The sequence below is a fragment of the Miniopterus schreibersii genome (assembly GCF_964146895.1).
Source record: "Miniopterus schreibersii genome assembly, chromosome: 2".
NCBI classification, from domain to species: Eukaryota; Metazoa; Chordata; class Mammalia; order Chiroptera; family Miniopteridae; genus Miniopterus; species Miniopterus schreibersii.
In genome coordinates this window covers 132,236,917-132,253,668 of record NC_138102.1, presented here as the reverse complement: position 1 = coordinate 132,253,668, position 16,752 = coordinate 132,236,917, and the positions used below count along the sequence as shown (strand labels likewise).

Sequence of the window (16,752 nt, the reverse complement as noted above, 5' to 3'; positions counted from 1 at the left end):
AAAGGCCGAAGCTACGCGGAATTAACAGGATGTTTTCATTTGAATAAACTCAGCCCAGCTGTTACCTCCCCGCTCATCGCCGCTAACTTTCAGCCCCCAGGAGGGGCGAGCTGCGGGCGCTGAGCGCGCGGCGAAACCTCCGCGGGACGCCCGAGGGTCTGGGGCCCCCGGCCCCGCAATCTCCACCTCCACTCGCTAGACCCCGGGAGGGGGGGGCGGGCTGACCACAGAGGGATTGGCCGTTTCCGGGAGGTTGGGAAACGACTGTGAACTGAGCGCCGCCACCCGCAGCCACCGAGCCCGGCTTTCCGGGTTCCGCAGCGCCGGTAGCGGCGGCCGCCCGCCCGTCCCCACCTGCGGCCGCGCGGGGGCGTGTCCCGAGCCGCGCCGGGAGGGGCACGCGGGGCGGGGCGGGGCGGGCCCCGGAGGCGGGGTCCGAGGCGCTCCCTGGCCCGGGCCGCGCCGGGAGCCCGGCGGGGAGGCGGCGGGGAGGGGCCGGGACGGTTGGATTGAGCGGCGGTCGCAGCTGCTGCGGGACGGCCCGTCGGCGGCTAGGGGCCGCGCGCCGAGAACCTCGCGGGGCGGGCGGGCGCGGCACCCCCTGCCTGGCCGCCTGCGCCCCGGGAAGGCGGCCGGCGCGCGACGGGACCAGCAGCATGAGCAGCGGCTACAGCAGCCTGGAGGAGGACGCCGAGGACTTCTTCTTCACCGCCAGGACCTCCTTCTTCAAGAGAGCGCCCCAGGGCAAGCCCCGCGCCGGCCAGCAAGTGAGTGGTGCGCGCGGCGGGCTCCGCAGCCCGCGTCCCGTCGCGCCCGGGGGGGGGGTCCCTGGGCTGCCGGACCCCGACGCCACGTGTCCGCGGGGCGGGGATGCTCGCGGGGAAGGAGGAGGGGACCGCGGAGAAGTGGCTGGTGCCTTTTTGGGTCCTAGGGTCGAGCCTTGAGCTTGGGCGTGCGGCGCGCGCTGGGGGCGCCCGGGGCGAGGGAAGGCGGAGGCGGGGCGGGGAGGCCGGGCCGGCTCCTGCCTTCCGCGCCAGATGGCCTTTGCGGCTCCGCCTCGGGCGGCCGGCTGCTGGGGAGCAGTTCTCGGCGGGGAGGCGGCCCCTGGCCACTCCCGGAGTTTTCCCTGCGACCCGGGACGCCCTTCGCGCCCCCGCAGAGCCAACGGTCGGGTCCTCGCGCTGGCCCTGTGTGTTGGTCCATTCGGTGGCCTGAGGCCCCCTGAGCGGCTTGGAGGGCGGTGGCCGCGGTGACCTGGCGTCTCCTACCTCCCGGGCCCCGCGCCTCTCTGTGGGGAGGGGGCGCTGAGAGGAACGCGGGGCCTGACGATAGTGGGCGCTCACTAAATCTTGGTTGCGGGGGTCAAGGTCGGGCATTTCCTGTCAAGTCCAGTTTATAGGTGCCTCGAATCTGTTTTGCAAACAAGTTCCTGTGGTAGGTAAATATGAGCGGGCCGAGAGCTGAGCCTCAGGCCGGTTTCTTCCTTTTTTGGAGGAAGCATGCCGTGGGAAGCGTGACTTGGGAAAAGATGGTCCGGGATCTGGGGGCCAGAGTCGCCGACCGTGGCCGTGCTTTGCAGAGAGGCTTTTCCCAAACGGGGCGCTTGGGCTGGACTTGTAAGTCTGGCGCTGGAGCCCGCGGCCCCCGGGTCCTGGAGCCACACCAGGAAGCCCTGCCAACCCCGCCAGGCTCACATCAGATTAGAGGAGGTTGTCATGGAACAAATTGGTTGCTCTTAAAACAACAGGCGTGCACCAAGCATTGCTATCAAACTTAGTGCTGGAAACTGGAAGCCAGGAAAATCGTTTTTGGGTGGATGGTGAGCTATGGGACGTGTGAGGACCGAGCAATGTGCTAGGGTTTCCTTGCCAGACCTTTTAAGTTTCTTTAACCACTTTCTGAGGTCAGGCTTCTTTTTATGAATTCGGAAGTTCTAGTCTTTTCAACCTCTTAACTCCCCAACCAGAAGAGGGAGGAGAGGAGCCAGTGAAGGGCACGAGTGAAATCTTGTGCCCTTACTCAATAGCAGGTGATCCTGAGGGAAGTCGGGGTGCAGTAGTCTCCCCTCTTTATTTCTCAGGTTCAAGGCTGCACTGTTTACTAGTCACTCTAAGTTATCTTCGGCTGTGGACAGCTGTAACATATACCATCGACTAGGTGACTTAAATAAATATTTGTTTCTCACAGTTCTGGAGGCCGAACGTTGGAGATCTGGGTACCCCCATGGTTGAGTTCTGGCGAGGACCCCTTCCTGGACTTCCTGGCTTGTAGACAGCTGACTTCTTGCAGTTTCCTCACATGGAGAAAGGGCTGTCTCTTCCTCCTTTGAGGACACTAATCCTATCTTGGGCCACCCTCATGAACTAATTACCTCCAAAAGGCCCCCCTCTCCAAATACTGTCACATTAGGACTTCACCATATGACTTTTGAGGGTTCACAAACATTCAGTCCATAGCAGGTGATCTCTTGTTTTCAATAGAGTGTATTCTGATGGTGAGAGTTTGCTGTGAAGTTTGGAAATCAGAGCAACCCTCCTTCTCTCTATCAGTTATGGAAGAATTGCATTTCCTTTTGCTTTTTTCACTTTTCTTTCTTTTTTGGCCTCCCCTTTTCGTTCTCCACATGGTATTACCTCCTTCCACTTATGTTGCTCTCACCATTTGACACTTTGACTAGAGCTTGTCAGAGATGGTGCTGCAGGTTTGAAGTCTATTCCAGAGGTGGCTAGTAATCTCCAGAAAACATCCAGGTTCTTGGATTCTGCAGGTGTGAGATGTTCCTTCACAAGGGCCAAAGTATCCAGGTTGGAATGGCGTGAAGATGCCTTAGTGCTTTAAAAATAAAAACATCTCGCCCTGGCCAATGTGGCTCAGTTGGTTGGGCTTTTTCCCTATGCATCAAGAAGTCCCTGGTTGGATTCCTGGTCAGGACACCTGCCCAAGTTGCATGCTCCATCCCCAGTGGGCAGTTGATTCATGACTCTCTCTCATAATTGATATTTTTCTCTCCTTCTCCCTTCCTTTCTCTCAAATCAATGAAAACATATTTTTTAAAAATATTTTTTTCTGGGCTTATACAGGTACAATACATTTGTGTTATACTCATAATTTATGTAATATCTAGCATATGTTATATGCATATAATGTTGCTTATTTAGGGTTTAGAATTAGTCCAACATTATATGTATTTTGAAGTATTTTGCTGAAAATCAGGACAGTAAGACCTAGTCCTTCGCTTGAAGAGCTTAATGTGTGTATTCTGAAGCTATAGTGCCTGTGTATTTTCCCTTCTAACAGAACACATGCAAAGTGCTGAGTGAGAGGACTTATTTGCCAGGTGGAGAAAATGTTCTAAACTCTGAATTTTAGCAGGTATTTTAGTTATTTAAAGAATTGATTGTTAAGTTCCTATAAGATTTATGAGTTAAGGAAGTCAACTTTAAAAGTATAAAGCAAGGCACTCTTAATATAGAGCATTTTTTACCTAAGGTTGGAGAAGCCTTTTGCATTTTAGTATACTGGTGATTATAAGAATACAGTAGGCACTCTGACATAAAGTGCAGTAGTGAAATTTATCTTTTCTCTAGAGAGGTGGAAGGAGCAGTGTTGCCGTAAGGACCTATTATCGGTAATAGTGACTTTTTTTGGTGCTGAATCACCTGGTGGAAAAGCCAGGAACATGTAGTTTAGAACTCTTGAAAATATCCAGAGAAAGCAAGATGTTTGTGGTAAATGCAGGATGGAGAGAAAGGGGGAGGGGGTGAGAAATGTCTTTCTTCTCTTGCCAGACAAAGGAACATAGCCCAACTTTTTTCTGTCTCCAACAATAACAAAAAATTTTACAGATATAAAGCAACTGTTAGCATTTTTAAAAATTTTATGTTCATACCCTCTTTTTTTATTAAAAAAAAAGGGGGGGGGGGAAGGCTTAAAAACCAGTATGGAGAGTGTAAAGGGAATGAATTTACAGCTTGTTTGTGGCAGTTTGAATGCCATGTTTATTGCCGTAGTTACAGGGCCCCATCAGTACCTGACACAGTGATTGGTCATTGGATACAGTATTAGTTGAATGAATGAATGAATGAATGAATGCTTCCCTGGTTTGATAATAATTGGCTCTTCACAGGTGTTAAAATGTACCCTATCTTAAGATTCTCCCAAGGACCCTCTGGAGCATTAATGTAATGAAAAGTGAGGCCTTGTTAAGTGATTGGACTAAGGGGCCACATTCAGGGGAAAGACTGGAACTCAAGTTTTCTGACACACATTCCACTTTGCTTTTTGTTACTTCTTGGCTATAAAGATAATTTAAATTTTTAATTTTCTCTTTGCAAATATGGACATCTATAATTGAGGAGTTTCTTAAGATGTTGACCCCCTCCTCTTCTGCATGCATCTTCATTACAGTGTTGGTAGTTCATACTTGTGGGTTCAGACTATTGTTGTTTCAAGCAGAACCAAGAATGTGGGCAGTTCTGTAATTCGTAATTCTTTTGAGTTTCCAACAAAGTCAAACTACCTATAAATACAGGACACATTTAGACTTCCAAGAGTAGAAATTGATGAAAATTATTAATCTGTTGGAGCACATCTTACTTCATCTCTAGGGTGATCCCTTTTCTTCCTGAGCCTTTGGTAGTTAATGGGAATAAGGAAATGGGACACTTGTTCATTTTTGCTTTAGACGTAGAATAGTTAAGAGGTCTTTTTTTTTTTTTTTACAGTGTAATTGAATTAAAAATTATTTTCCAAATTATATTACTTAAAAAAAAATATTGAATTTATTGGCGTGACATTGGTTAATAAAATTATTTAGGTTTCAGGTGTACAATTCTGTAATACATCATTAGTAAATTGTACTCACTACCCAAAGTCAAATCTCCTTCCATTACCATTTATACCCCCTTTACCCTTCTACCATCCCCACCCTTCACCACCCAAAGTCAAGTCTCCTTTTGTCATCATTTATCTCCCTTTTACCCTTTTCTACCTACCCCATCCAAGAGGTCTTGAAAAACTTGAAATTGTCTTCTGAACCACTCACACTTTTTTTTTAATTGATTTGAGAGAGAAACATCGATTTTTGTTGTTCCACTTATTTATGCATTCATTGGGTTACTCTTATATTGCCCTGACGGGCTCGAACCCACAACCTTGGTGTATTGGGATAATGCTCTAACCAACTGAGCTCTCCGGCCAGGGCCCCACTCATACTTTTTATTTATTTTCCACTCACACTTTAAAAAATATATATATTTTTATCGATTTTAGAAAGAGAGGAAGGGAGAGGGGGAGTGAGAGAGAAGCATCCATGTGAGAAATATCAATTGGTTGCTTCCCATATGCGCCCTGACTGGGACCAAATCTACAACCTGGGCATGTGCCCTGACCAGGAATTGAACCAGCGACCTGTTGGTGCACAGGATTTTGCTCAACTAACTGAGCCATACCAGCCAGGGCTCCATTAGAAGTTTTGGTGATAATTTTGATGTTTTACAACATCAAAACTATTTTGACTATATTAACTTTTTAACCCCTAGATTGTAATTATTTTTTTCCATTTTTAATTTTGTTTATTTGGGTCCTTTTTTTCTTGATGAGTCTGGTAAAGGTTTATCAGTTTTGTTTGTCTTTTCAAAGAACCAGCTTTTGGTTTCATCGATCATTTGTACTTTTTTTTTAGGCTCTGTTGTTTATTTCCACTCTGATCTTTATTTCCTTCCTTATACTCACTTTGGGCTTGCTTTGTTCTTTTTCTAGTTCCTTTAGGTGTTGGGATAGATTGTTTATTTGAGATTTTTCTTGTTTCTTAAGGTAGGCTATGAACTTTTCTCTTAGGACTGCTTTGGCTGTGTCCCATAGAATTTTGGGTGGTTGTGTTTTCATTTCCAGTTGTCTCAAGGTATCTTTTGATTTCTCCCTTGATCTCATTGTTAATCCATTGTTTGTTTAGTAGCATGTTATTTACCCTCCATGTGTATGTGTTTTTCAGTTTTTTTCTTGTAATTGATTTCTAGTTTTATATCATTGTGATTGGAGAAGATGCATGATATGAATTCAGTCTTCTTAAGTTTGCTTTTTGGCCTAACATGTGGTCTGTTCTGGAAAATGTGCCATGTGCACTTGAGAAGAATGTATATTCTGCTTTGGAGTGAAATGTTCTAAAAATAGAAATTAAATCTATCTGATCTAATGTGTCATTTAAGGCCACTGTTTCCTTGTTGATTTTCTCTCTGGATGATCTGCCTATTGATGTCAGTGGGATGTTAAAGTTTCCTACTGTGGCTATTACTATGGATCTCTCCCTTTTTGTCTATCAACATTGCTTTATATATTGAGGTGCTCCTGCGTTGGGTACATAAATATTTACAAGGGTTATCGCCTCTTGTTGGGTTGATCCCTTTATCGTTATAAAATGTCCTTCTTTGTTTCTTGTTACATGTAGCCTTTGTTTTAAAGTCTGTTTTGTCTGATATAAGTATTGCTACCCCAGCTTTTTTTGTTTGTTTCCATTTGCATGAAATATCTTTTTCCATCCCTTTACTTTCAGTCTGTGTGTGCCTTTCGATCTAAAGTGGGTTAATCCCTTTATTATTGAGTCTAATCATTTCCAACAGCCCCTTTGCCTGGTGCATGGCAATTTGCACATCTCGTCTCCATGTCTGATATATTCTGTTCTTACCTAGTATTGATCCATTGAGATTTTGTGTTTGTGTGAGCAGGACTCACAAAGACTCATTCCTTTAACTGAATTTCAAAAGAAAATTAATCACCAACATCTCTCCTCATATATGAACAATACACTCTTTACTCCGTTTTTTTCTCCCGGCTAACTCAGAAGATTTGGAAAGCAGTGACACAAAATATTTATGAAAAAAGCTAAAAATACCTAATAATGTGGTTATTCTTTTTAGACTTCCTTTGGCAGTCAGTGCAAGTCATAACTGTAAACAGTCATTTTCTGGGAGAAAGAAATGAGGCTGACCAAATGCTTTGTATTGTGGCTTATTCACCAACTAACTCCTCTTAGCCCCCAGCAAGCAGCTCTTACTTACCCCCAACTTCCCACATAAAGTGGCTGTCTTTTGATAAAGGCCCCAGTTTAAGGCTTGCTTTTCACTTCTAATTTGGCCCAAGACCATTAGCTAGCTGGCCTCTCTTCAGAAGGGATGGTGAAAAGACCCAAGTAGGATATATGATAGATGCATGCAGAGGAGCTGCTCATTTAATTAAAGGATGCACCTTAGCTAACTTAGCCTGTTTGTGGCCTTGTCTCATCAAAGAGCTAATATACAGGGATGGGCAAAAGTAGGTTTACCATTGCGAGTATGTGAAAGTTTGTATGGAAAATAACAATTAATAAATTATAATACAAGAATAAACTTTCACATACAATGGTAAACCTGCTTTTGCCCACCCCTGTCCATTGTCTAGGAGAATCTATTCTTGATGAGGAAACACTGCCTATATTATAAGGCCCAGCTCTCTGATGCAACAACTTGTAAATATCAGCACAGAAGGACTGTAGTCATATTAGCTTTTTCTCAGTTCCTTTCGGGATCCAAGTTATTCCCCATCACAGAACCTGGGCCTGAAATTGCGTCCCTCACTTTCACCTCTCATGTCCACTTACACAGCACCTTCTCGGAGAAGTCTTCCTGAACCACCAGTGTCCTAGCACCCCTTGCTTTGTAGCGCCCTCTGTTCTCTTCCTCAATAGCAAAGTTATCATTTGTTGTTGTATTTTCTTTAGTGAGGATCGAGACTAGCATGTTTGCCAACACAGAGAATAAATGCCTGGTCCTTAGCAGGCAAATGAAAGCCTACTCTCTATTAAGAGTACTCTTACTTTTCCTCTGTACACAAATGTACACAATTTCCTGTCCTCCCCAAGTAGACCCCGAGTCCCCACAGTATCTTACATGTAGCTGTCACTTAAAAATTGACACTATTGGAGATGTTATTACTAGTTAGATTTAAATCACTAGGTATATTCCCCCCTTATTTTAAGAGAGCCCATCCATCATTCATTCGTGCGTTCAGCAGTTTATTGAGTCCTCACTCTGTGCCCCACACATGCAAGCTTGGCTCTGGGGATAGAGCAGTGAGCAAAATGAAATTCTGGCCTCACTTAGTAATAGCTTTTAAAAGCTTACTTTAAAAAGAAATATATATATCTTTATTGATTTCAGAGAGAGGAAAGGAGAGGGAGAGAGAGAGCTAGAAACATCAATGATGACAGAATCATTGATCGAGCCCACAATCTGGGCATGTGCCCTGACCGGGAATCGAACCCCTATCCCCTGGATCCTAGGTTGACGCTCAACCGCTGAGCCACGCCTGGCCGGGCTTAAAAGCTTATTAAATAGACTGCATCTCTCTAATTTTCCTTTAAAGAGCTTGTTTTGTTCGTGTAGAGGACACTTCTCACTGTTCACAGTTCTTCAGGATCATACCCATTGTGTAATGTGTGGTGTGGAAATGTTGACCAAGAAGCATATCCCTGAAAAACTAGTCACATTTCCCTGTTGATGGCTGTCCTAAAATCGTGCACGACTGTGCTCCAACAGAAACATCATGCCCAAGGACATAAAATGCATTAAATAGAGTTAATAAGTATAATCAGAGTTTACCAAACTCTTGAATGAGGTTAACTGTCCAGGTTTCTCTTAATAGTTTAGTTAGTTCTGGTTTGGCTCTGAATCCTAGTCAAATAGTTTTTGTTTACTTGCTAAATTTTTTTTAGGTGGAGAGTGCCAGAGATGCACTAAGAAGGATGTCTGAGTTCACAAAAAATGATTAAAATATGAAGTACACGTAAAAGTGTTACAAGTGATTCTGAAATGGAAGCGTGCTGTCCAGTATGGTAGATACCAGCCACCTGTGGTGGCTGCACACTTTAAGTGTGGCTGGCCTGGGTGGAGTGGTGTGCTGTGAGTTTGAAATACACACTGGGTTCCCAAGACAAAGGAAGAGAATCTACAATTTATGACAGTAATGTTTAAATAATGATTACATGTTTTTTTAGTTGTTTTGTTTTTAACCCTCACTTGAGGATATTTTTTCTTTTGCTTTTCAGAGAGAGTGGAAGGGAGGGAGGGAGAGAGAGAAAGGGAGAGAAACATCGATGCGAGAGAGACATATCAATTGGTTGCCTTCCACATGCTGCCCCCCTTGGGCCCTGGTTTGAGCCTGCAACTGGAGGTACATGCCCTTGACCCTAATCGAACCCAAGACCCTTCAGGCCATGGGCCAGTGCTCTAACCCCTGAGCCATACTGGGTAGGGCTACATGTTGAAATGACATTTTGGATGTAGATCAATTTTTACCTGTTTATTGTTTAATGCGGCTGTTGGAAAATTAGAAATGGCATAGGTGGCTCAGATATTTGTTGGACAACAGTTTGCGAAAGCAGAGCTGCTAGCTCTTGCTCTTAGGGGTTTGAATCTCCATCATCTAGATGGTTGTTGGTGGATGGATGACTGGAGGGGTGCCAGCGGAGCGTGCTGAGTTGGTTTTTCTTTGTGAAGGGGAACTTGCCCTTTACTCTTGGAAAGAGTTTCTTCTCAGCCTGTCTTGGATTGCACATACCAGCGTTTTGGGGGTGTGAAACGTGTGTGTGGGAAACACCCCTTTATTTCATATTGAGCTGATGGATAAAACCACATTCAAACTGCGACTTCGCCTTCAGTTTACAGAGAATAGGGCTCATTATGTCATAGAGTATTAAAACAGCCAGAAGAATATGCATTTTAGGGCCTGTAATTGCTTACTGCTGCTACATGATTCAGTCAGCTAAGAATAATTTACTAATTATATATCGCAGCACTCAGTTCTTCTTCCAGATGCTAAACAAAGTGAGATAATTAGAGCGCGAGAAAGGATGAATTTGGGACTTGGAGACCAGGAGAATAGATTTAGGAGGTTTTGGATTTAGGAGATTTAGAATATAATCAGCAAAATGTTTTCACGAAGTTAATGCCGGTTGTTGTGCGCGTTAAGATTGTGAAGGTAGCCCGGCTGGTGTTGCTCAGTAGCTGAGCATTGACCCATGCACCAAGAGGTCACCAGTTCGATTCCCGGTCTGGGCACACACCCAGGTTGTGGGCTAGATTTCCAGTGGGGGCCATGCAGGAGGCAGCTGATTAATATTTCTATTTCCGTATCTCCCTTCTTCTCTCTCTAAAAATCAATAAAAATCAATTTAAAAATATTTTTAAAAAGGATGGTGAATGTAGTTTTCTAAATTTATTTTCCAAGTATCTGTTGAATATCACAGTGTGCAAACTGGTGCTAGGGATTTGGTGAACAAAACAGATTGAAACTTGCTCTTGTGGAGGTTAGTTAATAGTCTATGTAAATCATCTCTCATCTGTTGTAAAGAGCAAGACCTTAGCTAAAAATTTGGCTCCCATCTTTTTTCTAAAAATTTAAGTAATTTTTAGTAATATGCGAAAAAATTGAGTAATTTCTCATAAGCATGCCATTTTTTGGGTTTTTTTTCCCTGCAAGGACTTTAAGCTTTGGGTTTTATGGGTAGTTAGAGCAATATGTTCTTAAAACTTTTTAAAATAAGAGTGCTATAAAAATCTCATCACAGAGTTTAGGGGGAAATGGTCCATTATCTTACTATCCTAATCCAAATATAATTTTGTGGAACTGTTTCCTAGGTTTTTTCCTTTGTCTGTTTTACATGTTCAGCAAGGTGAAGTATATTTACAGTGTTGTGCATCCAGTCTCCAGAACCTTTTCATCTTGGAAAACTTGAAACTACCCATTGAACAATTCCCCATTTCTCCCCCACTCCACTCCTGGCAACCACCATTCTACTTTCTTTTTCTATGAGTTTGACTAGTCTAGATATCTAATATAAGTGAAACCATATAGTATTGGTCTTTTTGTAACTAGCTTATTTCACTCTAGGTTTGTCCATGTTGTAGTATATGTCATAATTTCCTTCAAGTCTGAATAATAGTCTATATATATAACACATTCTGTTTACCCATTTGTCAGTCAATGGACATCTGAGTCACTGTCACCTTTTGGCTATTGTAAATAGTGCCGCTGTGAACATGGGTGTACAAGTATCTTTTAGAGACCCTGCTTTCAGTTCTTTCAGATACATATCCAGAAGTGGCATTGCTAGATCAGATGGTAGTGCTGTTTATACTTTTTGAGGAGTACCATACTGATGAATTTGAATCCTGCTGTTTAAGCTTAGAATTGGGAGGTGTTACTGCATGATGTCAGCTATTGTTTTCATGTCCACTTGTGTTTTCTTGAGAAGGCATTTTCCCCCAAATACTGGAAAACTTGGATGGTTCTAATTTTTGCTATTGCACATAACACTGTAGTGAACATATTGAACAAGAAACCTTTTCAATTATGGATTAATATTTTAGGACAGGTGTACAAAATGGAATTCTACTGAGCATGAGAGTGTGACCATTTTTATGGTTCTAGGGCTATATTTTTAGCTAGTTTCAGGCACTCTTAGCTCCATTGGATATAGTCTTTAAAAGAGAGAGGAAAACTTTGTAAAGGCACCTCATTGTTATTTAATTTGCATTCCAGTGAATTTAATATTTCTTGTAATTCTAAGTGGATCTTCCTCTTGGTGTGAGCGTTGTTCATGCTTGGCCTTGACCATGTGTCTGTTAGGTAGGTGGAAATCTTGAGAAAGCACTGCTCTTCAGTCCTATGCATACATATTTAGCTCAGTAGATGCTTCCCCTTTTTTGTGGTCAGCTGAACTTCAGGTTATTTTTTTGCTTACTCTGTTTGTACCAAAGACACATTACATATTTGGGCATTTTGAAATACCTTAGAGTGTATTTCAGGCTGACATCACTGAAACAAGGAGCAAAATACTTGTTGCTCCTATAATTACAGCACAGGAAAAGCATTGCTAAGAAAGCATCAGCGTCCTGTGAAGTACTCCTTGGGATACAGAGGGTGGGGAGCTGGATGATGTGGCTCTTACTAAGCGTGTAAGAAAAGGGTGACTGGAAGTGACTGTTTATCTTTGAATTTCAATCCATTTAGTGCTGGTTTCCCAACCACCGTGGTAGAATTAGGAGGAACCTAAGTTACCTTCTAAATAGACTAAGATAGTAGCACAAATGACTAAAGTCCCCACCTACCAAAGAGGATATTTATACTGTTTACTTACCAGCTTATGGTATTTTGTTGAAAAATTGCAAGTAGATGGACTCTGGTGTCTACTGTCTACTTTAAGGCTTGCCTCTTGTGAAAATTGTTGCTTAATCTCTCATACTTTGATTAACTCTTAGTTTGCCCTGATTTAATTTGTTCCCTCTTACAGAGTTTTTTTAAGTGACTCTTTTAAAAGATGTGAAGAGTTATTTCTGACTTTAGATAGATTACAAACCCTCCTTAATCATTCTATTCTTAGACAACTCAAACTTACTCTGAAAATTTCCCACAAATGCTTGTTTTGAGGATTAGTTTTTAATATTTTGCCAGTTAAGGCATAGAAATTTATGTGTGTATCATATAGTTTTCAAACAAAACAAAAACAAAAATTTTTTTATGAAAACAGAAAACAAATAACTACATGCATTACAGAGGAGGAAAAATTCCAACACTAAAATGAAGCTAATATTCCATGGTGTTTTATAGTTAATAGAACATTCCAAGGGAATTAAAATTCATTTGATTTCTCGGACTCTAATTTCAGTGGAACGTTGAGATGAGAAATGAAACTAACAGAAGCTTTATTGGTTTAGGCCTTAAGCAGATCCAGGTTGAATGGCACAGCAGAGGTAACTTCAGGGGTCCTTGACTGTAATCGGTGATTTCCCAGCTATGGAAAATGTAAATATTATGTAGGTGGTTTATAGAAACGTTATTACTTTTGACCATTTAAAGTCTGTTTCTCTTTGTTTTAAACGGGTGCATGGGTTGCTTGTTTTTGTCCGTTTTCCTTTGAGGGGAAGACACTGACCTTTTAGATCTTTCTGAAGTTTGAAAGTTGCTTTCCTCTTCTCCCTGATTACCAGCAGTGGCGACATGTGACGTGGTGCAGTTGGAATGAGTGTGGTGGGCTGCTGCGGGAGGTGGGCTTTGATTCTTGGCTGTCCCGTTGGTGTCTGCTGGAGGAAATTTGTTCTATAAACTGTACGCAAAGTATGGTCATGCCTGCCATTTGGTAGAGAGGATTTGGAGGTAGGTCATGTAGGGAAAGGGGAGCACCTGTCAAAAAGGCAACCCTAGCATTAGTATCAGCAAATCAATTTGAAATTCATTCCCACTAGAGGTAGTTCTGTACAGTTTCAAAATTAACATTACAGTGCATCTTGATCTTTTGAGGTGAGGGCTAAAAACTCTCTTACTATTAAGAAAAAGAAAGGGAACTAGATTTTGTAATGGGCTGAAGGGTGTGTATTCTTAATTGACTGCAAGTAGCTATATAAGGCAGCTTGAGTTGTATCAGTGCTGTGTTATCTTGGCCATGTCATGGCACCTCTTTAAGCCTCAGTTCCTCATCTGTAATAATAAGCAGTAATAAATATTAGTAATTGTTATTTTTAAAAGGTTCTACTGTATATGATCACATGCTTTTCATTTCAGGGTGCTAGGCTGAATGGAGAACTGACAATGGTTGAGAAATTTGAAGTGAACTAATAATCCATCCAAACAATAAAAGATGGCAGGAAATTAGGTTGTATCTCTTTGGCTTAAGTGACCAAAATGAATTGGGAATCTCAATGTAATTGATCAGGCAGGAAGGAGCTTCACTCATTCCAGGATGCTTAATTTTTTCACCCTCTGTCTCTGCTCTCTGTGTGTCTGTATCTCACTGTCTCTCATCTCTCTCTCATCTCTGTCTCTGGTAAAGGGGCTGTTTTCTTCTGACCAAGCCTGAGGCTACCTGTCAGAGTCTTCACCAACTTCTGCATGAGCAGGCATATGGAAGTGTAGTTCTTTTGCCCAATAGTTGATGTATAAATTAACATATAAAAGTTTCTTTTTTGCTTTTCAGCTTCCTCTGTTTTCTCTCTCTTATCTGCCTCTGGCTACATAGGATTCTGGCCGCAGTTCCTCCAAAGGCTGCTGGCTTGACCCATGACAAATTCTGCTTCTTCCTGGGGGCTTTCCTTTTTCCTCCAGAAGGTTTAGATTACCTTGTGCTCATTGTTTAGGGACTTAGTCACTGCCTTGTTTTTGATTGTGTAAGAGCAAACCAAATGACATAATTTCTGTGAACTGTGACGCACTGCAAAGGGAGATGCTGTGGCTGTCAGAGCCCAGCTCAGTGCCCTGTGGCTACCTTCCCTGCCCTCTAGCCTCCCACCCACAGAGTGTCTGTCTCCTCTCTAAGGGGTTTCAGCCTTGCTGGACACATCCACAGTTCAGAAACGAGCTCGCTTATGCGAAATTTCAATGCGGGCGTTAAAGCAGCTCAGTGAGTCATGTGCTCTGCTTGGCTAGCTCTTCGGAGTTCGTTTATGTTCTGTAAACCTGGTACGAGTGTTGGAATCGGGTGGGAAACCTCTGCCTTTGGGCCACGTGAGCCCCCCCGGGGTTTGCTGTTCCCTCCTCACTGCCAGCCTCCCTTTCCTTTGGTTGCGTGTCTTACAATAAATTGGTTGTCTGAAACTGGCTTTATATCCTGAATGCCACTGTGAATATTTTTACTCACTTAAGATTTTTAAGTTCGAGTGAACCTGTAGTATTACCAATGGACTCTTATGTAAACAATTACCATTAATTCATATAAAGGACTTGGAACATTATCTAGCATGCGAGCACATGTTTAATATACGTTAACTATTCTAGTGGTATTAGCATTATTGATAAAATCAGTTTGGAAGGAGCCCCCTTTTTGACAGTTTTCAATGAAAGTGGTATATAAGATTACTTTATTCTTGCATCTCCTCAATTGTTTCTTCCTTGTATTTGTCCCTTTCCTGTCCTACTTGGTGAGATTTGCCTTTACGTTCAGGATCTTTTCTGTGGTCTTTGTCCAGCTTTAGTGATAGCACCTTGCTGGGATGAATGCCCACATGAGCAGGCCTACCATCCGCTTTCTCCGGCTGCACCCGTTCAGTGTAGGCGAGGTATTTCTTCCCGTAGACCTGGACTGCTTGGCCACCTGCTGCCCTTTGTCGTGTCCTTGCACAGCCCAATTCATCATCCTTTCAGATGGGCGTGGAGTGAGCACTGCGCCTCTGTCTCAGCTCTTTGGAAAGAGGATGATACCTAAGGTTCCTGCCAGGGTGGGGAGGTAGGTGCATTGAAATGCCTTTTGTGGTTCTTGCATCAGTCAGAACCTCCTTTTGGCCTCTGGCGCTTCAGCAACGGCCACCAAAGGGAAGGGCCAGTAGGAGCTTTTATGAAGAGAGTGTGGTTCAGTAGAAAAGTCTGGATCTAGAAATGGGAGACTGTCTTGGTTTTGGGTCTGCCATTCACCAATTCTGGGAGCTGGAGCAGGTTCCTTAACTTCTTGGAATATCAGTTTTTTAATCTTTCAAACAGATATAGGGGGATCAAATGAGACGAATGTGTTTAGAAGGTATCCCTAGGTTATAAATTGTTGCGTAATGCAAATGTGATAGCATCGCAGGAATGTTAAGAGACTATACTATAAAATTTTCTCCTACTTATATATCTTGTCTCTTGTAAATTGATTATAAATTCTCAGCCTACAGTAATACTGGAGCTGTCACTTATTTGATAAATGTTGAAAAATGAGTTTATTCCCTCATCTCATTTATGTGTGTTTATTTTTATCTGCACAGTAGTGATTTCTGTTTGGGGACCTGAACTATTATAGCTAAGCAGCAAGTTTATTACTTTCTGAATCGATGGTGGAGTTGATGAAGTTCTTGGATGCTTTGGAGAAAGATGATAACCTAGCTCATTGTTGGATGCATCAGGGAACTTGAGCAAATTTAGTTTTAAGCCTTCCAGATTATCCTGTCTGTGATCTTCCTGAGGGCAGACCACATCTGTCTGTCTTGTCACCGTCACCCCCGTATCTTCGTTGCTAGTGGGCCTGGTGCAGGGCACAGGAGGGGGCTGTCAGTATTTGTCATTTGACCCCCAGATTTCCATTTGATCAGACTTGGCGTCAGAATTATAATAAAAAAGAAATTGGCTTAGCACCTTCTTATTGGACTTCCCAGCCTCCTGAACTATGAGAAAAGAAATGTCTGTTGTTTAAGGAACCAAGTCTATGTTATTTTGGTATGGCAGCCTGAGCTGACTGAGACATGGAGCTAGACATCAAGCCTATAGGTCTAAGTACCGGCTTATAAGGAAAAGAGGAAAAATGTAAATAGCAATCGCCCAAATCCAGAATGTAGGCTATTCTATAGAACAAATACCTAGTTTCTTCGACAATATAATGAAAGAAAAATAGTATGTATGTATTATGGGGGGGGGGGGCTGAAGGACACTGTTACAGAATAAAAGGAACTAAGAGACAAAAAAAGAAGTTGGCTCAGGGCAGTGAAGCAGATTCTTTTTGGTTTCAAGGGGAGTAATAATAAAACAATGGCAATAGATACTATATCATGTAAAAGTGAGACATTTAGGTGAAATGAAGAGTGTTTGAGGCTGGGGATGTGGAGACCTGGGCCCTAGGCCTGGTACTTTATTAACTAGCAGAGGTAACTTTGGAGAATTACTTAACTACTTGGGGCTTGTTTCTTCCTCAAAGGCCCTGACCAGTACTGTGACAGATTTATTCTAGACCTAAATTTCTGATTGGGGGGAAAGTAACAG

General features: G+C 42.9%; 1 protein-coding gene across 2 annotated transcripts in view; it reads left to right on the top strand.

Moving 5' to 3' along the window:
* Positions 1-16,752, top strand: part of RASSF3 (Ras association domain family member 3) — a 126,196-nt gene that overhangs the window by 51,591 nt on the left and 57,853 nt on the right. Inside the window, exon 1 of one of the 2 annotated variants that reach the window (XM_081125886.1) lies at positions 469-767. The exons of the other annotated variant lie outside the window; for it this stretch is intronic. Within the exon in view, the coding sequence (XP_080982012.1) occupies positions 657-767 (111 nt within the window). The 5' untranslated portion in view covers positions 469-656. Of the gene's footprint in view, positions 1-468; positions 768-16,752 lie in introns of those variants that run through there. 2 annotated transcript variants of the gene reach the window in all.